The sequence below is a fragment of the Trachurus trachurus genome (genome assembly GCF_905171665.1).
Source record: "Trachurus trachurus genome assembly, chromosome: 7".
Classification (NCBI taxonomy): domain Eukaryota; kingdom Metazoa; phylum Chordata; class Actinopteri; order Carangiformes; family Carangidae; genus Trachurus; species Trachurus trachurus.
In genome coordinates, this window is record NC_139901.1 from 28494701 (window position 1) to 28515684 (window position 20984).

Consider the following 20984-nt stretch of genomic DNA (forward strand, 5'->3'; position numbering starts at 1 on the left):
GACTGCCTTTCATTTCAGTGTGTTAGGTATAGCCTATCAGCTATATTTTGATTTCTTGTGCCTTTATCCAAACAAAGATTTGAATGAATTTGAATATATTGCTATGTTTCTAGTAGGCTAATAACATATTTCAGCCAAGTCAAAAAATGTGGTCAGCCAACCTGCTGGAACTCAAACAAACAATGACAAAGCTACTATTGTTAAAAGCATTTAAGAGACGGTAATGTATATAGGCTGCTGCTATTACTATTGCATTGATTTCCTGATTTCCTGATGAGAGAGAGAGAGCACGCGATGATAATAATTGCACAACAACAGTTTCGACTTGCATAATGTTAATGAGCACAGTAAAAAAGACTTTCCAAAGTGCAGATGGATGCAGCACCGGTGTGACGGGTGACTGTGTATTGGTCTCTGGCTGATGAGGCGGTGCTTGACGGGATCAGATCCGCTCACTCAGTCTGAGCTCGGCACTAGTTCACGCTGCTGCCGCTGCGCCGACCGACCGACAGACCGACCGCCTGGCTGCGATTAAAGTTAACAGCCACTCGGAAAAGCAAGGATTTCCTCTTGTTTCTTAGCCTGGTTTTTATTTATTTATTTCTTTTCTCTCTCTTTTTTTTTATTACTATTATTTTTCTTTGCGCTGCTGCACCGCGACGATTTCATTTCATTTCAGCAGCAGCAGCAAGAGACCGGAGCGGCGACGTGAAGGTAAAAACAAAACCTCAACAACAGTAAATGGTCCGGTGTGTGTGTCTATGTGTGTCTGTGTGTGTGTATTGATTGAAGTTTGAGTTGCAGCTCTGACTGAGCCGCTTTCAGCTGCACATACATAGCCCATAATAATAATAATAATACACGACAGTGAGAGAAAACACACAAGGAGCTGCTGGAGGATTTGGAGCTCGGTGCATTGTGATCTGAGGAAATGCATGTGTGCAATGCATCTGCTGCGTGTGTGTGTGTGTGTGTGCATGTGAATGTAGAGGCAGAGACACAACCACAGACACAGAGTCATTCACAACAGCCGAGTAACAACAACAACAACAGCAACCAACTGGGGACATGGTCTGCATTTTAATGCTGCAGCCCCTGTAGCTCTGCTGCTCTGCTGCTCTGCTCTCTCTCTCTCTGTCTCCATACACATGCAGCAGCAGCAGCAGCAGCAGCAGCAGTGTGTTGCCTTCACGGGTCCTCCCTGACGTCTGTTAATGTCAGGCTGCTTAAGTTGCCAGCTTTTTAGGGGGTTGTGGGGAGGGGGGAGACCCATCTATTTAGAGAAAAGGAGCAGGAGGAGTGGAGACTGGTGCATTCAGGGACGTATTGTAACGTGGTTATTTGAGGCGTCCTGTCCTGTCCTGTCTCAAGATAGGCTCACAAAACTTGTCAACACCACATTACAACTTAATAACAATACATGATGATGATGATAGTGGCCTTCCTCTTATCGGCGTGACTACCACCTGAGAGGATGAAGATGATGATGAGAGCTGCAGGATATGGTGCTGTAACATCGGGCACATGTGAAACCTCAGTGTTTGTCGGAGAGAGCAGCAGTGTCCTCCTCCATGGTGATGGTGGAAATGTGTATGTGTGTGTGTTGACAGTATACACTGCATATATGTGTGTGTATGTGTGTGTTGTTTACCCAGAAGCTCCACTTTCACTGTCATTCAGCTGCGTGTGGTGAGTCTTCTTGACTCTCAGCCCTCATACTAACTGGAAAAACTAAACATACAGGAAAGTCTCGACTCTTTTTAATGCAGCTCTCTGTGGTTTTTCTCTCTCTTTCTTTTGCCTGAACTCGCAGTTTTTTGCACCACTTCCTGGTCGAGCTGCATCATGTGTGTGTGTGTGTAGGTGTGTGTGTGTGTGTGTGTGTGTGTGTGTGTGTGTGTGTGTGTGTGTGTGTGTGTGTGTGTGTGTGTGTGTGTGTGTGTGTGTGTGTGTGTGTGTGTGTGTGTGTGTGCTCACTTGCAGCTCATCTTTCAAAGTTTTGCCCAGTTTCTGCCCTTTACTTTTTTTTTTGGTTGTTGGTAGTTTTCTATTGTAGCTTTCCAGGGAGTTTTCAGCCTCCAGACAATCAATGCAACGCTGCTGCTGCACACACACACAGTGAGTGAGTGAGTGAGGTCAGTTTGTCCAGTCGTTAATGTTTACATCAGACTAGAGGCTGTAAACGGACTAGAATTTGAGAAATGGTAATAATCGCCTTTGTTTACAGGGTTTTCACTTCTCTAAATAGACCTGTTGTATCTTTCATTTAGCTGTCACTTCCTTCATTACATCATCATCACCCCTAGTCTGCTTATACACACTGAACTATGTAGGATTTCAACCGTTCAGGTGCAGTTTCATGTGGAAATTGAGCACAAGTCATTGAAAAAATCTGACATTTAATTTAACGTTGCATCATTTTCAGTTGTTGGATGGATAGATAGATGTGTATGTGTGTGTGGGGGCGAACCAGGCGAGACTCCCTGATACGTGCAATAACGTTCACACCATAAAAGCAACGTGGTGTTGGTGTCGGTGTGTGGTGTTGGTTGTTGTATATGACGCCGTGCACACACTCGACACAGTCACAAGTCTGGACAGGTTTGAGGTTTTTCTTTCTTTTCTTGAACGCAGCGTGGTGTTCTCTACAAGGCTGCCTCCACAGAAGAAAAAAGAAAAAAAAAAAGCTATTACATAAGTCACATTCAAGTCTGAACCCAGAGTGATGGGCAGTCCTCACTTTGATGCCGGGGAGTGAGTAAAGCCTCGCCTACATTTTCCAAGAAATCTATGATTCATGCTGTGGTGAAAGTCGTGTTTTCTCTCGTTTTTTTTTATGTGTGTGTTCCTTTGGTTTCTTTTTTTTATTTTTACAATCAGTTTATTGTGTTCAATTTCTCATAAACGTCACTACTAATCCGAGCCTGTTGCGGTTTTTGCATATCGGTCAATTCTTCAAATACCACCTCACATTAGTGGAAGCAACTAGGGGAAGCCCCTGTTTTATGAACAACACAAATGCTCTAATGTGTGTGTGTGTGTGTGTGTGTGTGTGTGTGTGTGTGTGTGTGTGTGTGTGTGTGTGTGTGTGTGTGTGTGTGTGTGTGTGTGTGTGTGTGTGTGTGTGTGTGTGACTGTGTCGTTACCTTGGATTCTTGCTTTTAGTTTAGTATCTGTCTGTCACACAATAGTTTTCATTCAGTGAATGAATCTCTCTAACACTGACTGGGCTGAGCAGATGGAAGTTTTTATCTCACTGAAGAAAAATCCCCATTTAAAATAGAAAAACGACATAATGTTTTTGCTTTCAACAGTGGAGGCTGCAGCTGTAACACTTGTACAGTACGACCAGCGCTGCTCTGACACTGTACTGCAGTGAAGTGAAGATAAAACAACCTGGGGAAGTGGTGGTTAAAGGCTGCACATAAATTTGAACGAGTGGTGTGGTTTCTTTTTTTTATGTTTCTTTCTCTCTCCTGTAGTTCGACAAAGTAAGAAACTTTTTCTTTTCTTTTTTTTTGTGTTGTTGCTCGGCCTGTAAAATGACCCCTTGAGCAAACAGTCCATTTATAGTAAGGGAGTATTCCCTCTGCTGCTCATGCAAGTGAGTCACAGTAGCATCTGCATGTTGAATGCGATTTTAGAGAGTGTGGCCTTTGGTTGTGAAGGCCAAACCGGGCTCATGGCGTGGGAGGAGGTGGAGCTGCAGGGGGAAGACTCGCAGCCCCCCCCTCACCCTCCTCTCCCCCCTCCCTCCCTCTCGGCCTGAGCTGAGCCTCCTCCTACCTGTTAGTCACCCGTGGCAGCGCTCTCTGACGAAGAGCAGCTGATGGAGGGAAACACTTTCCACAGCAACCGAGCGTGTCCTCCTCACCCCCACTCACCCTCACCCTCCTCCCTCTGTCTGTCTGTTACACACACACACACTTCAGTGAGAGAAAGGATTCGTAGTTTCAGGAGGAACAACGACGAATAACGAATGCCCAACATCTGATGTCGACTTGAAGAACCTACGCAGTGTTTTCCAACCACAGGATGACGGAGTCGGTGGCTTGCAATGCAAACCCTGCTGCAAGTGTTGCAAAACAGCAGATTTCCTTGACACGAGGCGTGGGCGTTATGACAGCTTGCACAAACATTAGCCTCCATGGAAAAAGGTCATCCCCGAGCGTATACCTTGAAATGGTTCTCGTGGTGGTTGTTGACAGTTTTTTTTTTGCATGGAGAGACATTAAGGGTTGGTAATTAAATGCATGGCATATACATGTGTGAATGAATGCCAACTGAAATGAACGGCCCACTCTCATCCTCCCAATTATATTATATTTCACCACCGTGTGAATTTCTATAAAGCAGTTGGTTTGGTTTGGTGTTTTCATGCTGACTGGTCACAAGTGGAGAAAGCAAAAAGCAAAGTGTCAGGCTCCAGACAGATGGTTTTTCAGAGGGTTTTAAGGGGGAGTCGTCGATGTTGCTATCACAAGTAAAGCTGTTGCTACTTGAAAAAGCCACTTTAACATTTAAATTGTCCTTTGCTGCTTTTTCTTTTTCCCTTTTTCACAGAAAACCCAGCAGTAGTGGCAGTGAGTGAGTGAGTGAGTCAGACGGATGCAGACTTTTATGCAGACATGCACCGCAGCATTTACCCTGCACTGATTACATGGAGCGACATTTTGTTCAAACAGAAGTAAACCCCGGCCTGTCAGTCAGTCAGGAAAAAGAGAGAGGACTGATGATGGTTATGTATGTGCCTGCTGCTGCTGCACCACATAAAGCCATATAAACAGTTCCCTCGTGACAGCAGCTGCCGTTTCACTTGAGTGAATTGTGTATTGAAGACTCATATCAGGGCCATGATGAAACAAGCCGTCGGTCGGTCGGTCGGTCGCCGGCGGTCACATGGTTTGTATTAAGTTTTAAACAAGCCACAAAACATTCCTGAAACCTGCTGAAATATTTACACTCGCTACTTACTACTCAGTAAGCTCATTTAGATTTAGATTACATCATCACGGCTTCTCAAAAACTCCCAACTCCATCCCATGTTTAGAGAGAGTATAGGCCTACATAGGAGACACGAGCTTCTCGCCGCTGCTGTGGGTTCATCTGGTTTCCTCTAAGTGCAGGATAGGGAATGCCTTTTTTTTTTTTTTTTTTTTTTTCCCGGTCGTGCCCTGACTGGTCCCCGGCTGCTGAGTCGCACTCCGGCTGCATTGTGCATGCAAATCATTATCTAATCAGGAAGTGAGGAATCAGATTACTCCGATAGGCTCCAGATCTTGTTGAACCAGACAATAATGATGATGATGATGATGATGATGATGATGATGATGGTGGTTGGTGGTGGTTGGTGATGATGATGATGCTGATGATACAGATACACAGCGAGGAGACAAAAGATGTGATGCTGCTGCTCGTCGTGACATCATAAAAACAGGAAACGGATGAGTTTTATAAAAATCTAAACTAAGACATTTGTGTGTGTGTGTGTGTGTGTGTGTGTGTGTGTGTGTGTGTGTGTGTGTGTGTGTGTGTGTGTGTTTAATATGCAAACAAAGCTCAGAGGCCTCTGGTGTATTTTTAGTTTATTTATAAGACCGTGTTTGAGGATGGATGGAGTCAGGGATATATTTTTAGAGTGAACAGTTATAGGCTGTGATCAGGTGATATTTTTTCTTTTCTTTTTTTAATTTATTTTTGTGTGTCACGATTCCTTCATGTGTCACTTCGCCGTCGGCCCAGAGCCGGCCCACCTGATCGGCAGCATAAACACAAGTGCTAGGCAACGCCGCTGACCTTTTGAGGGAATTAAGTGAGGACAGTGTGAACCTTTCAGAGTCTAAAGAGAGCAAATGGATCCAAATCACATGTGAAGAGTGGGTGTTTTTTCTTTCTTTTTTTTCCTTCTTCTTCTTCCTCAGATCATTTCATTTACTTTCCTCAGTGAGTTCTTTGTCCTTTAAGTGCTCTGATTTTTTCTGTGCAGTGCGGGCAGCCGTCACCGATACCTTCACTGGCTGCTCTTTAATGTGTGATAACACCTGTGGACAACAGTGTGAACAACACATTCATCATTCAACAGCCTGGATTTAAAAAGAAAAAGAAAAACCCACCACCACCAACCACTGCACCTCTGCTTTTATCTGTGTTGTATCTGTGGTTTTTGATATAAGACAAAATATCAGATTTTACAGAGTGTTTTTTTGTTATTCACAGGCTGTTACACCCTGTTCTGAGCATTTCTCCTTTTCTATTTTAAACTCCTTACCCCTCTCTTTTCATTCCCTCAGTAACAATCTCATTGTTTAGTCGGGAATTACCGGAATTACTCCTGGGTACTTGGTGCTGAGCCAACGTACGGCGCGGCCTTTTAAAGGACCAGACCAGTGTTTTTCCAAGCTTTTATTCCCCCCATCACTATATACTCTCCCATTTTCCAGAGCAGCACGCTGTATAGTTTCCTCCGACATCGCTGCCTTCCGCTGCCGTTCATGATCAATACAGTATATGAAAATCAATTAGCAGACTATTCGGACGGTCTTGACTCCAGCAGAGTAGTGTGAAGAGTCTGTTTTATTGTTTTCAAGCCCATCAACGTTTCATGGTAATGCAAGTAAAGTGCAGATTGATTTAAAGGGGCTCCACTGCAATATACCTGATAATGGTCAGATCATTTAGACTCGACCTAATGCACTTCACTGTGGCGGGTTACTCAACTACCTTTTCAGATTAAATATGTTTTAAATCACCTGAAACTCTGCAGCTTTGGATTGAAGTATTAAAAAATATCAATAAATGAGATTAAGTAACTGATTATAGGTTATTGATAATGAAGGTAAAACACAGTGTCAAGTAGAAGTCAAAGGGAAGAGTCATAACTGACTCAGTAATACGTAGCATTAGCTAACGTTAGTGGTGACACCAGGCAAAATTAAAACCTTAGTATTTTAATTTCTGTTTGAACTGATCAGTGTCACCTTTAAAGGGAGAGTTCAACATTTTGGCAAATTGGCCCATTGCCATAATCCCTATAGTTTTAGCACTTGTTACCTTTAATTGTTGGTGCAAACTATTTTTAGAACGGCGGAGCAGAGCCGTGAGCTGCTCAGAGCTACGCTACGGAGGCTCATGGGATTTCTTGGTTTCCCTCATCAAACTCATCAAATACACAATCCAACAACTCCAAAATGCTCTCGTGGACAAGTTATGACCTGCACATTCACCACGCTATGAGATAATTACAGAACGTTATGAGACAGTTGTTTTTGAGGTAAATGCAGAGACTGCTTGCTGAAAAACTGTCCCCGACAGGAATACGCATCAGCGGTTTTACATGAATTTACCTCTAAAACAACTCCATCTTATTATTATTATCTCATAGCGTGGTGAATGTGCAGGTCACAACTTGTCCACCAGAGCGTTTTGGAGTTGTTGGATTGTGTATTTGATGAGTTTGATGAGGGAAACCAAGAAATACCATTAGCCTCCGTAGCGTAGCTCTGAGCAGCTCACGGCTCTGCTCCGCCGTTCTAAAAACAGCTTGCACCGACAATTAAAGGTAACGAACCTACTGCTATGACTATAGGGATTATGGCAACGGGCCAATTTGCCGAATTGTTGATCTATCCCTTTAATTTATTAAATGTATATTTTGTACAATCAATGAGTCGTAACGTCAGCAAACTGTCTCAATAATGTTTGCTAACATTACCTATCGTTAGCTATTAGTGATACCAGATGAAAACAAAACTTTATTCTGTTCATGTGCATCATTTCTCTTTTGTTTTTCTGTTTTCCAATGTCATTTTTAATTTCTTAAATGTATATTTTGTACAATCACAACAAAACCTTCCATTTCTATTCTTTCAGAGACGCTCAATTATCACTTATAAACTTAGGTTTGTGTTTGTAATCTTCATCATCATCATCTTTAAAGTTATTACCTGCTCTTACTGTGAAGGAACTCCATTAGTGTAACATTAAAGCATGTGTGCTTTACAGTATCTCTGCTATCTCTATCTCTGACAGACCTATACCGGAAGGATCATGTTTATAACGTATTGATTATCAGCTGCATTAGACTGCAGGACAGATTCAGTATCGATCTGTGTTTTTATATATTTCCTACTGCGCCACATTATTGGCATGCATCTGCCCAAGGAAGATGATACAGGATGTCTCGGCAATGTTCTCCCCCTTTATTAACCAGTTTGTCCACTTTTCCTTCAATGATTAATGAACTCTGCGTTTATCTGTTTGTTTTCCCGTCATTAGGAAATCTCATTCCATTAGATTATGACTGTATAATCTTTGCTTCTGATGAAACTATTCATAACAGCAGCAGCAGACGTCGTGTTTTTCTGTTTTCTGACTGCAGAGAAGCTATAACGAGCTCCAGGCCTCGTGGTGTTTAGCTGTGACATTTATGGCTCTTCCTTTTGTGAGAGACGGGGAGGCCCCTGCACAAGCTGTGTGTGTGTGTGTGTTTTTTTTTTTTACCTCTCTGCATGATATTATTGTTTATTCTGCTTTTTTTTCTAAATATAAAGCTTTGTTGTTCTTTTTTCTCTCCTCACGTCTTTGTGTTTTAACTTTACAAATCTTATATGGGCCACTGTGCGTATGGAAAGACACATTTGGGTGCAGACAGACAGAGACTCCCTAGAGCTGAAGTATCATGGGTATCTTTTAGCCTATTTTAACCAGACTTTTGGCCCAGTTTAAATCGGAGTATAGTCACATCACACGTCAGTGATGGTGTGAGATGTAAAAAATTAAGTGTTAAGAGGCTGAATGTCCGACAGTGACGCTGCGTTTCAGAGCATTGTATAAGGAAAAACGTTACATCTATCTAGTATATGCAAAACGATGGAGCACAATGAAATGTACAGGTGGTTTTGTTGCCGGTGCATCAAAAGGGAAGAAGAAGCAAGTTCACCTGTGTGTGTGTGATGATTGTGTACGTTCAGCTCAGCTCAGCTCTGCACATCCTCTGAGTTTGGGATGTTTAGTGTGTGTATATGCATGTGTGTATACTGTATGTGTATGTTACTCCCCCTCCTCCTCCTCCTCGTCTGCGATCATGGATTAGTGCGAGTGCGAAATGGAAGATGCTATCTTTTGCTTGCAGCCATGCTTTTATGTTTTACAAAGAAGCAGGCTACTGTGTGTATGTGTATGTGTGTATGTGTGTATGCACCCACCTTCTCCTTTCTCTGCCTTTCTGTGTGTGTGTGTGTGTGTGTGTGTCTCACTGTTCCTCTCGCCTGTGCACAGGCAGCAGGCAGTTAGTGCAGAAGCAGGCACCATGTCCACCCCCACAAACCCAGAGGTGAAGGAACTGAACCCTGTCGACTTTATCCAGCTACAGCAGTACATTGAATGTGAGTACAGACGAGCGGGCGGGCGGGCAGGCAGTTTTCTCAGCACTAAACCCCCCCTCCTCACTTCCACCCACACACACACTCATTTATACTCGCTCATATTTCTTTTTTTCCTCATATCTAGTAGAGGTAGTCGTCTGTCACCTTGTATTTTGCACTTGTTTTATTGTTCTCCACGTTATTCAGTCAGAAATGTGGATGTAAAATGATAATATACAACATTTAAAGGGATACACCAACATTTTTTTGTGTGTCTTGCCTCAATCCCGAGTCCACGACCAGCATCCTTTCGACTGTGCGTGCAGTAACAAGGGAGATAGAGCCCGTATCGCCCGTAATTAGCTTAGCTCAAACACTGGAAGTGTATAGGTAGCGTTAGCCTGCCGAAATCAGCAGTCAGAAGCTGATTTCATTTTAGCTCTAAACTCTGTAAATATATCACTTTATCGACATTTCAAACATTTTTTAGGCAAGAAAGTAGCCGTTTAGATCAGCAGTGTGTCGTTAATTTGTCTAAATACCAGCTGTTTACAATTTTGTTCGGACGAATTCGGCGCTACTCAAGCTAGCCGTTGTGACCAACGCACTTCCGGTTACTTTCACAAAATAAAACACCCGTTGCCCTTTACATACAGAAAACCATGACGATAGAATTTGTGCTTTTACTTTGAAATAGGAAGCTAACCTACCCTCGATGTAGCTAGCTTGAACCAAAATAAACCGTCTTTGCTTGAACCCTCCGTTTTGACCGATCTCGTCCCGTTAGCGGCATTTGACCGCTCAAGATGCCTTACCGGAGAGTTTTGTCAGCTCTGAGACGAAGATTGGCCCGCCGGTTTCCGTTTAGAGTTGCTGAAGAGTTTCTCTGATGACTTCAGGTGGAGGCAGGCTAACACTACCCATACACTTCCAGTGTTTGAGCTAAGCTAATTACGGGCGATACGGCTCTATCTCCCTTGTTACTGCACGCACAGTGGAAAGGATGGTGTCTATCTGCTGGTCATGGACTCGGGAGTGAGGCAAGACACGAAAAAAAAATGTTGGCATATCCCTTTAATGTGTGAAGAAGAGGAGATGAGTTCATGTTTATTATCCCTGTGTGACCTCTGTGTGTGTGTCTGTGTGTGTGTGTGTGCCTTTGGTTTCCAGACTGCAGCTTGAAGGTGAAAGATGTGCTGAGGGAATTTGATGCAGATGGCAGACTGGCCCGGCACAGACACGGAGAGGTGAGAGGAGGTGGAGAGGATGGAGAGGGGAGGGGAGGGGAGGAGGGAGGGGTGACGTCCTGCTGTTCAACATCATCACAACCTCCACTCGAATAAAAAAACAAAACAAAACAAAAAAAACCCCAACCTCTCTGAGCCAAAGCACATAACTGAACCTAATTAAACCTCTCAGCCGAGCAGTTCAGCCAGAAACGAGCTTGTGATTTATGTATGTTGGGCCGTTATTAATTGTCCCCACGCTGATTAATTAGATTCAAACCCATTGATCACGATGACTAAGCTGTCCATGAGAAATATCTTCAGCACATTCAAGCGAGGTTGCAAATGTAAATTACCTCCTTAGTTTTGCCCACGCAGCACGGCGATGCTGAACGCAGCAGCAGCAGCAGCAGCAGCGCTGGCTGGCTGGCTGGACAAGCTCAAATGTGATTGGAACAAAAAGGATCTTTACAATACTGTACATCAGCGGCCAAGTAATTTGTGCAGGAAGTAATAAATGCGTCATTTCTTATGGATAAATTGGCGACTTAAAGTTAAGTGCGATCATTTGCAGGAAATGTAGATTTTTATTGTAGAAGAAAAGACAAATTCAGAGGCGGTTTGATGCTGCTATGTGAACAATAATGATGCCTGCTTTCTTTCTTTCTTTCTTGGTTTTTTCTGTTTCCTCGGTCGCCTCTTTGTGTTTCTTCATCTTTTGTGATCTGCCTCGCAGTCACATTATTTATTACTGGGGCAGCTTTGTAGGGTACCAACGAGGGAAATGGAATTATGTCAACAAGAAATGGGTTTGTGGTTCAGCGTTGTCGAGGGACTTCTGCTTGTTAAGGCCCTGTAGGGTTTTATCATGTGAGAAAAACAGATACCATTGTCACACACAAAAAAAAAACCCAGGCAGCAACCACTCAATTTGTTTTTTTTTTTTGTTTTTTTTTTACTGATTAATGTTTCTGAGAAGCTTTCTGACTAAGATTTTTCACACAGCAGCAGCAATGTGTGAAGAGTTGATTTTCGAGAATGCAGAAGTTGATGACGCTGTGCACACAAAACACAAACGCCCCACACATTTCTTTCTCATTAGTCACAGTTTCACCAAAAAAACAAAAAAAAACAAAAAACTGACTTCTCCCATTCATTCTTTCCCAGTGCATCAATGAAGAGGGCTTTCGTCTGTTCCTGAAGACTTATTTAGAAGTGGAGGACTTCCCTGTGGATCTCTGCCAGCGTCTCTTCCGCTCTTTCCAAAACTCTGAACCCACCCAGGAAGACAGCGCCAGTAAGATTATGCACCATGTGTTAACTTACGACCGCTGCTGCTCTCCGTGTCTCTCTCTCTACGCTACTTTGAGACAGTATCGATTTTACAGCATGGTCTGTTTGGCATGCAGTCATTTATCACTGTGTGGAGGAGCTGCATGAGCTGATATGGTGCAGATATATTCTCTCTCTTCCTCTCTCTCTCTCTCTGTCCCGTAGAGGAGGTTTTCCTGAAGGATGTTTCATGTTACTTCTCTCTGCTGGAGGACGGCCAGCCCAGGGACAAGCTGGAGTGTGAGTCCGTTATTTCATTTTTCTTTCTTTTTTTTATCCAACCCCCCCCCCCAAATAATAAAGTGAGTGATGATTAAGTCCTGACACTTCCACTTTCATTTCCCCTCTTCTCTTTAGTTGCTTTCAAACTCTATGACAGAGACGGGAATGGAGTCCTTGACAGCTCTGTAAGTCGCTGAGAAGTCAAAGTCTTTCAAGGTGTGATTTGTAAATACGGGTATCGCACCGAACCGCACGCCCTTAAAAAAAGTGTTTGTGTATTTTACCTTTTTCAAACAGGAAGTGGATAGGATTATTGCTCAGATGATGCACGCTGCAGAATACCTCGGCTGGGATGTGTCAGAGCTGAGGCCGGTAAGTCGCACAGAGCTGCAGCGTCCCAGAAAAACACTTTACAATTCAACTCAAACTTTATTTGTCACGTAGCTACAACATTATGAAGTACAAGATGCACACAGTGAACATTTTTTTATTCATTTATCAGCACATGAAAAATATATAAAACAGTAAATTAAAGAGTAGAACAACAATAAAAACATACAATGTATACAGTAGATAAAGCAAATGTGCAGGAGAAACAAAAAAACCCTAATGGCTTGTGGTCCTCCTAAAGATAAACATTCAACATAAAAAATTAAAGGGATACACCAACATTTTTTTTTTTGCGTCTTGCCTCACTCCCGAGTCCATGACCAGCAGATAGACACCATCCTTTCGACTGGAGGGTTCGAAAATGGAGGGTTCAAGCAAAGACGGTTTATTTTGGTTCAAGCTAGCTACATCGAGGGTAGGTTAGCTTCCTGTTTCCAAGTAAAAGCACAAATTCTATCGTCATGGTTTTCTGTATGTAAAGGGCAACGGGGGTTTTATTTTGTGAAAGTAACCGGAAGTGCGTCGGTCACAGCGGCTAGCTTGAGTAGCGCCGAATTTGTCCGAACAAAATTGTAAACAGCTGGTATTTAGACAGATTAACGACACACTGCTGATCTAAACGGCTACTTTCTCGCCTAAAATGTTTGAAATGTTGATAAAGTGATATATTTACAGAGCTGCTGATTTCGGCTCGGGTAGCAGGCAGGCTAACACTACCCATACACTGCCAGCGTTTGAGCTAAGCTAATTAGCGGTGCGCCAGCTCTGCCCGTATCTCCCTTGTTACTGCACGCACAGTCGAAAGGATGGTGTCTATCTGCTGGTCATGGACTCGGAAGTGAGGCAAGACACGAAAAAAAAATGTTGGCGTATCCCTTTAAATTTACAGTAATGTGAAGAACAACATAAAACAATTAGAAAAGAGAGAGAGAGAAAGAGTGATGCAAAGAAAACAGGTGGCATTGCTCAACTGGGCCAATAGAAAGTGAATTATTTGTTTCTAAAATTCATTTAGGCTATGCTTGTGCAGTTTCTACAGTTTCTACGGTGGATTGGTAATGCATTGCAAAAGTGCGGACCTCTAAATCTAATTGAGAACTGAGAGAAAAAATAGACTTGGGAAAAAGTGGGTTGAAGATTATTTGCTGACGTAGTGTTGAAATCATGAATCAGGGAATTGAACTGAAATACAATTTTTGAACTTGAATGCTGCACGACACATACTGTCCTGTACTTTCAACTCTATATAGGCCTACTGTAGTAAATTCACAATGTGTTTGCACAAGAAAGATATTCTTTATGGTGCGAACAATGTACGTACAGTATATGGCACCACTTGTTACTCATTTGCCAAGATAAGCTCCACCCTGCCTGCAATAAAACTCACAAATTCCTACACACAAGCAAAGTCAGTGCTGATAATACACAGTAACAACCAAATATCATTTCTCCACCAGGTTCTGAAGGACATGATGACAGCGATCGATGCCGACAGCAGCGGCACGGTGTCTCTGGACGAGTGGGTGGAGGGGGGCATGAACAACGTCCCCTTGCTGGTCCTGTTGGGGCTGAAGGTGAAAGCATCACTGTGTTTCTCTCTCTCTCTCTCTCTCTCAGATGTGTCTCATTTTGACAGCAGGTGTCTCACAAAGTGGCCGAAACCTTACGTTCGTTCACTGCTGCCCTCATGAATCCCCGGCCTTGCGTGCCTCCTCCTCCTCCTCCTCCTCCTCCTCTTCCTCCCTCTCCTCCTCCTCCCCCGTCAATAAGGCCCTTTCTGCCGACTCAGTGTTACAGGGTGTGGTAATGTCATCTCTCTTCTCATGCAAGCTCTGCACCATCGGAGTGCTTTAGTGTTTTCCATTTACTCTGCACAATCTGTGCCACACACATTATGATTTCACACAGCGCTTTGCACAAAATGGCACAAATCTTTCACCCCTGATGCAGTACAGTATACGTCAACTAAAAGATATATCATTTTTAATATCGTATTGCGTCTTTCTTTCTTCACATAAAACTGCTTTAATTAAATCAAGGATGAGAGGAAGAGGATGAGATTAGTTTTTTTGTGTGTGTGTGTGTGTGTGTGTGTGTTCGGGGTGTTGCTGAATGTGTTGTTGCCAAGAATATAAAAGCCACTTACTGTCAGACTGCAGTTCTCAGTGGAGGCATAAAAACCACCATGAGCTGGACTCTGTCACTGGGTTTGGCCTCCACAACAATGCAAGGGACTTCCCCCCCTCAGGCTATTTCCAGCCACCAATGGACATTTGAAGCCTGGGGTGCATGAATTCAGCCCCCTCACAGTCGCTGCTGCCACACTGTGCCTCCTGCAGTAAGTAAGCGATAGGCCCGGTTGGTCGAAAAAGAAAAAAGAAAAAAAAAAAGCATTTTAAGTATGTAATCTGGATAAGAGCGGTGGCGGCGGGTCGCTCTGTAAACAGATTGAAAGCAGCCTCATAATCTTGCGTGGAGAACTTGAGATTACAGTATAAAGCGTCGATTTTGAAAAATATCCACACAGTATATATGTCTGTCGCGCTGTTATAGAGAGCCACTACATGCTGCATAATCAGCTGTCTCATTAAGGCAAGGGTTAGTCATGAGTGGGTGTGAAAAACAACTGTGAAATGCAAAAACCTCTGCCACAGTGAAGCCGATGAAAGGGCCTCGCATAGTTAGATCCAAATTTCAACAGAGGAAACAGATGAAGAAGTTTCTTTTTTTTTGTTAGAAACTGTTTGTTTTGTTCTGTTTTACATGTTGAAATATAACAACAAACAAAGAATGTCCAAACATAATCCAGTTCAAGAAGAAGTACAAAGAAATTATTTTCAATGAGGGTGTTTGACAACCACAAGGTGCTTATTATTATTAATTATTTGGGTATTTATCCACTTAGTTTATTTGTTGCTCTGTTGGTGTTACCTTCAGTTTGTCTTTGTAGCCTATATGTGTTTGTATATGTCTTTATATGTAGGGGAGACCGAGGGCAATTGTAACATTTTTTGGTTTTGATGTCATAACTCAAAAACCACTTGAGCTGTTTGGATATTTTTTTTATGTAGGAATCCTCTATCTATGTTCTACTTGTTAACAGTAATTAAATGTTTTTACAAAAAATATTTGAGTCACAATATTGATTCAAACACCAAGAAGTCAAATGTTACAATCGCCCCCACGTGCGGGGCCGATTGTAACACATACGGGGGCAATTGTAACAACATACTTTATACCTTTATATCAATACCAAGGACCAAAGTAAACTCCCAAGAATGTAGACATAGTTAATACCATTTAATATAAATTGAAAATATATAAAAAACACTTGTCTACTGGTAAGAACAGTTATTAGTGAACCGTTAAGATCAAGAAGTCCATCTCAAGACCCCGGAGGCCATGATTAGTTTTCAAAATGTCTTCTTTTGTCAACTTATAGTCCAGAATACAGAGATAATCAATTTTTATTATCATATAAAAGTATGAAAACCAGGAAATATTCATATTTAGGAAGCTGAAACCAGTGAATTTATGACATTTTTGCTTAAAAGTAGCTTGAACTGATTATTCGAAATCATTGCAGATCAATTTTCTGTCGATCAATTCATTGAATAATTGTTGCCGCTCTAAAATAAATAAATAGGCTACATAAATAAATAGTTACAACCAGTTTTTGAATCTGTTTCAATACTAAGCTATGATTTAAAGCTACCCTGCTTGCCTGCTAGCTAGCTTTTTGACAGAGTTATCAGACTAGTCATCAAAACTATATTTTAACTTTAATAGACAACAAAGGTAAATATATAAATTGATATAGCACTTTTCTACATTATAAAGGGGGGGGAAATCATCTAATTTGAGGAACTGGACATCATTTTGATGGTGTCGGGGGCAATTGTAACGCCCTGTTACAATTGCCCCCGATTCACCACCCATGATAAAAAGCTGCCTGCTGGCAACAAACAACAAAGTTAACATATGACAAATATAGCAAATGATAGCCAACAAAATTGTCAACAAAACTGGATGTGTTTCAATTATTAGACATTAAAGGTTAAGAAGGAATGTGAAAAATACTGATGATGAAAATTTTTACTTTCATACCTAAAAAATGAGTCATGTCAGATAAAATCAGAAATGCATGAGATATAAGTTTTTCCTTTGGTAGACAGAGAGGGAACATCAAAAAACAAGTGCATAATGAATTTCATGGTTGTATCTCATTTCTGATTGGTGCAATTTAAAATGTTACAATTGCCCCCTGTTACAATTGCCCCCGGTCTCCCCTATATGACTATATATTAGACAGATAAAGATTAGTGATAATCAGTGATGGGAATAACGACGTTAAAATAAACGGCGTTACTAACAGCGTTATCTTTTTCAGTAACGAGTAATCGAACTAATTACTATTTCCACCGTTACCACGCCGTTACCGTTACCGACAATTAAATGAGGCGCGTTACAAACTACTTTGAAGCCGTTGTCCTCCGACTTGGCTCATCTCAGACACAGAAGCTGCTAAACTGTTGTTGTTTTTTCCTCCTCTCCTTTGGTGAGGGGAGGGGGGAGGAGGGAGGGACCAGACAACCGCATAAGTGATGATGATTGGTTGAGGCAGAGTAAGGTTTCATGCTAAGCCAATCAGAGGCAGTGTTCAGTTTGTACACAAACCACACACGCACGCAGTTTAGCCTCACGCACACAAACTAGCAGAGGGAAGCTGCCGAGATCGGAGGGAAAGTGGAAACTACTAAACTAAAGTCTCTGTAGCTCATCAGCTGGAACTCTTCCAGAGCAGCTACAGCAGCGTTGTGACCTCAACCATGGTTGGTGAGAGCAGAAATGTTGTTGTTGTAGTGAAAATGGGCGGGCTCGTGAAGACGCGAATTTACACAAAGTCAAAACGAGCGATAAATCGCATTTCTCGCGTATCTCGCGTTTGGTCGCGCGTATAAACTCGAGCGAAAAAAAAGCGTTCCACGATGAAAAGGACGAAGACGCGAAGGTCCCGTCGCCATAAAAGAATCGCGTGTAGCGTCGCAAAAAAAAAAAAGTCGCGTCTACCGCGTCTCGCGCCTAATCGCGTCTTTGCGTCACGGCCTTTTACACCGCGGACGTAACGAATAAACGGTGACGGTGTGAACGAACAACATAGAACAGGACCAGACGTGGCGTTGTTTCCTCTTTTCACTTACAGCTCCACTCTCCCTTACTTACACTAACTACTGTTATTGTTGAGGCCAGATAATTGTGGGATTTGTAGTTTTTGACCAATCGTGTGCTCTTTCTTTTTGTGATTTTTCCGGTTCACACATGTTTGTTTTTTTTAGGGGCAAATGCAAGTGAAATGCTCGCCCATGGTGGGCATAAGAAAATGTAAGACCTGTCTAAAATTATTTAAGACTTGAACACAATAATTCAACAAATTTAAGACATTACGCATTCCATAATTGCGATCAGTGAAATAAATGAAAACAATAAAATACAATTTAAAAATGAGAGAAAAAAAATCCAAATTCTTCGACATATTTAAACTTAAAAAAAAAGAAAGAAAAAGTAACGCAATAGTTACTTTCCCTGGTAACTAGTTACTATTATAGTGAAGTAGTGGAGTTTCTAACTCAGTTACTTTTTGGGAGAAGTAATTAGTAACTATAACTAATTACTTTTTAAAAGTAACGTTCCCAACACTGGTGATAATATGTTAGAATAAATCTATATATGTATATACTTATAAGATTTTATTTCAGACACAGGTCCATATCACACATCATACAATATAAATAGTAAAAAGAAAAGAAAGTACAAGAAATACAAGAAAAGTGTGCATTTTATAAAATATACAGGCTGTTGCACCAGTGCCACCTTAGCCTATAGAAGTGAATCGGTAGCAGCTTTTCAATGGGCTTACTAGGGCTTCAATTATGTGATTCTCTGATTGTATATATTAGAGAGATAAAGATTGGTGATAATATATTAGAATAAATCCAGCTAGATAAACTCATAAATTAACTTATTGTATAGATTATAATGACACAGAAAGCTTGATAGCTAATTCATCATGAATAAGGGGTGGGAATAAATAAGTTATCGGATATGGAAAAAAAACATGTTTGTTCATGTGTTGTCTTTGCAAAGTGTTTATTTGTTATGTCTGTCCATTACTGTATTGTGTTTTATTTCTTTTAACATGTCTGAAATAAACTTAAACTAACTAACATGTTGTTGTTCTTCCTCCTCCTCTGTGTGGAGCAGATGACGCAGAAGGACGGGCAGCACCTCTGGAGGATGAAACACTTCAACAAGCCGGTTTACTGCAACGTGTGTCAGAGCATGTTGCTGGGCCTGAGGAAGCAGGGCCTCTGCTGCACCTGTGAGTCTGAGCCATAATAATAACCCTGACCCAGCAGGACGCGGCTGCTCGCCAGCAGAGGGCGACACCGAGCAGAGAGACAGAGAGGGGGTTAACCCTTCTGTTGGCAAACTACTGACCCAGTCTGTTTCCAGTGGTCCTTCTTTCCTTCTGTCTCTCCATCCCTCCTTCCTCTATCCTTTCCTTTCTTTGTTCCTTCCTTCCTCCATCATTCTTTCCCTCCCATCTCATTTCCCACCATCATTTCCCATCCTCCCTTCCTCCATCATTCTTTCCCTCCTTTCTCACTTCTTACCACCATCATTTCCCTTCCTTCCTTCTTCCTTACTTGACCCAATCTGTTCCCTTTCTTTCTTTCTTTCTTTCTTTCTTTCTTTCTTTCTTTCTTTCTTTCTTTCTTTCTTTCTTTCTTTCTTTCTTTCCCTCCATCCTTCCTTCTTCTTCCTTACTTGACCCAATCCGTTCCCTTTGCCCATCCTTACTTATTACTTATTTCCTCCCTTCCTTCTGTCTCTCCATCCCTCCTTCCTTCCTCCCTCCTTTCTCCACTCCTTTCCTTTCTTTGTTCCTCCCTTCCTCCATCCTTCTTTCCCTCCTTTCTCACTTCTTCCCACCATCATTTCCCATCCTTCCTTGACCCAATCTGTTCCCTTTCTTTCTTTCTTTCTTTCTTTCTTTCTTTCTTTCTTTCTTTCTTTCTTTCTTTCTTTCTTTCTTTCTTTCTTTTTTCCTCCCTCCCTTCTTTCCCTCCATCCTTCCTTCTTCTTCCTTCCTTGACCCAATCTGTTCCTTTTCTTTCTTTCTTTCTTTCTTTCTTTCTTTCTTTCTTTCTTTCTTTCTTTCTTTCTTTCCTCCCTCCCTTCTTTCCCTCCATCCTTCCTTCTTCTTCCCTCCTTGACCCAATCCGTTCCCTTTGCCCATCCTTCTTTCACTTCCTTCCTCCCTTCTTTCCCTTTGTTCTTCTTCCTTCCCTAGTCCAATCTGTTCCCTTCCTCCATCTTACTTTCTTTCCTTCCTTGACCCAGGACGACAACAGGAGGGTTAATATTGTAACTTTTGTAACTCTTAATGTAAACATCTCATCGTGACAGCTGATTCGGCTTCGTGCATCTTCTTGTTTTGTTGTTTTTTCCTCAGGCTGCAAATACACGGTTCACGGCCGCTGTGCGAACAAGAACCCGGCTCCCTGCACCAGAACGTACGTGAAGTCAAAGAAGGAAACAGGGGTACGATGTCTGGCCGTCACACACGCTAAATATATATAACACACACACACACACACACACACACACACACACACACACACACACACACACACACACACACACACACACTCTCACACACACACACCCAGTCAGACGTTGTGTTAAAATATTCATCCCACATTTCAGGTTCCAGCGCACGACTGGGTGAGCGGGAACTGCGACTCCAGGAAATGTGATAAATGCCAGAAGAAGATCAAGAGCTACCAAGGATTAACGGGCAAACACTGTGTGTGGTGCCACACCATGGTGAGGACGCACGCACTCAGTCTCAGTCTCCCATGATGCACTGGGTTCAAGTCCAGTCTAGTCGTAGAGATGTAATTGTAATTCTTGCTCACTTTCTTTTTCTTTATTTTAAATTATGCATATAAAACAGAACAAAACAATACACAAAAGACAAAACACAACAACCAAGGAACAGTTAGTGTCTCTGCGAACATACAAACCCAATTCAAGATCTGCTACTGTAAAACAAAGCCCCAAACGGGAGGGAGAAAATACACCCGTGGGTTTCTAACCCTCCACACAGCAACAAAAACAGACACAACGTCTCGCAACGAGCTGCTACGACTTCATCTGTCTGGCCACAAAACCAAAACCAAGTCCATTTTCACATGAAGTTTTGCAGTTATCTTTTCCATTAGGGCTGCAACTAAGGATTATTTTCATTATTGTCTAATCTGTTGATTATGTGCCAACGATTAAATGTTTGATCGATAAAATGTTGAAAAATCAAGTCAATCAGTGTTTCTCAAACCACAAGATTACGTCCTCCAATGTCTTGTTTTGTCCACAAACCAAAGAGAGA

At 42.1% G+C, this 20984-nt stretch overlaps 1 protein-coding gene across 1 annotated transcript in view; it reads left to right on the plus strand.

Annotated features, from left to right (window-relative positions):
- The first annotated feature begins 474 nt into the window (after positions 1-474).
- The window catches only part of dgkaa (diacylglycerol kinase, alpha a), a 31181-nt gene continuing 10671 nt past the window's right edge, over positions 475-20984 (plus strand). The window contains exons 1-11 of the mRNA XM_083975522.1: positions 475-714; positions 9277-9383; positions 10533-10609; positions 11756-11885; positions 12086-12160; positions 12278-12327; positions 12440-12514; positions 13990-14106; positions 18794-18911; positions 20049-20137; positions 20303-20422. Of these exons, the coding sequence (XP_083831648.1) occupies positions 9308-9383; positions 10533-10609; positions 11756-11885; positions 12086-12160; positions 12278-12327; positions 12440-12514; positions 13990-14106; positions 18794-18911; positions 20049-20137; positions 20303-20422 (927 nt within the window). The 5' untranslated portion in view covers positions 475-714; positions 9277-9307. The remainder of the gene's footprint in view (positions 715-9276; positions 9384-10532; positions 10610-11755; positions 11886-12085; positions 12161-12277; positions 12328-12439; positions 12515-13989; positions 14107-18793; positions 18912-20048; positions 20138-20302; positions 20423-20984) is intronic.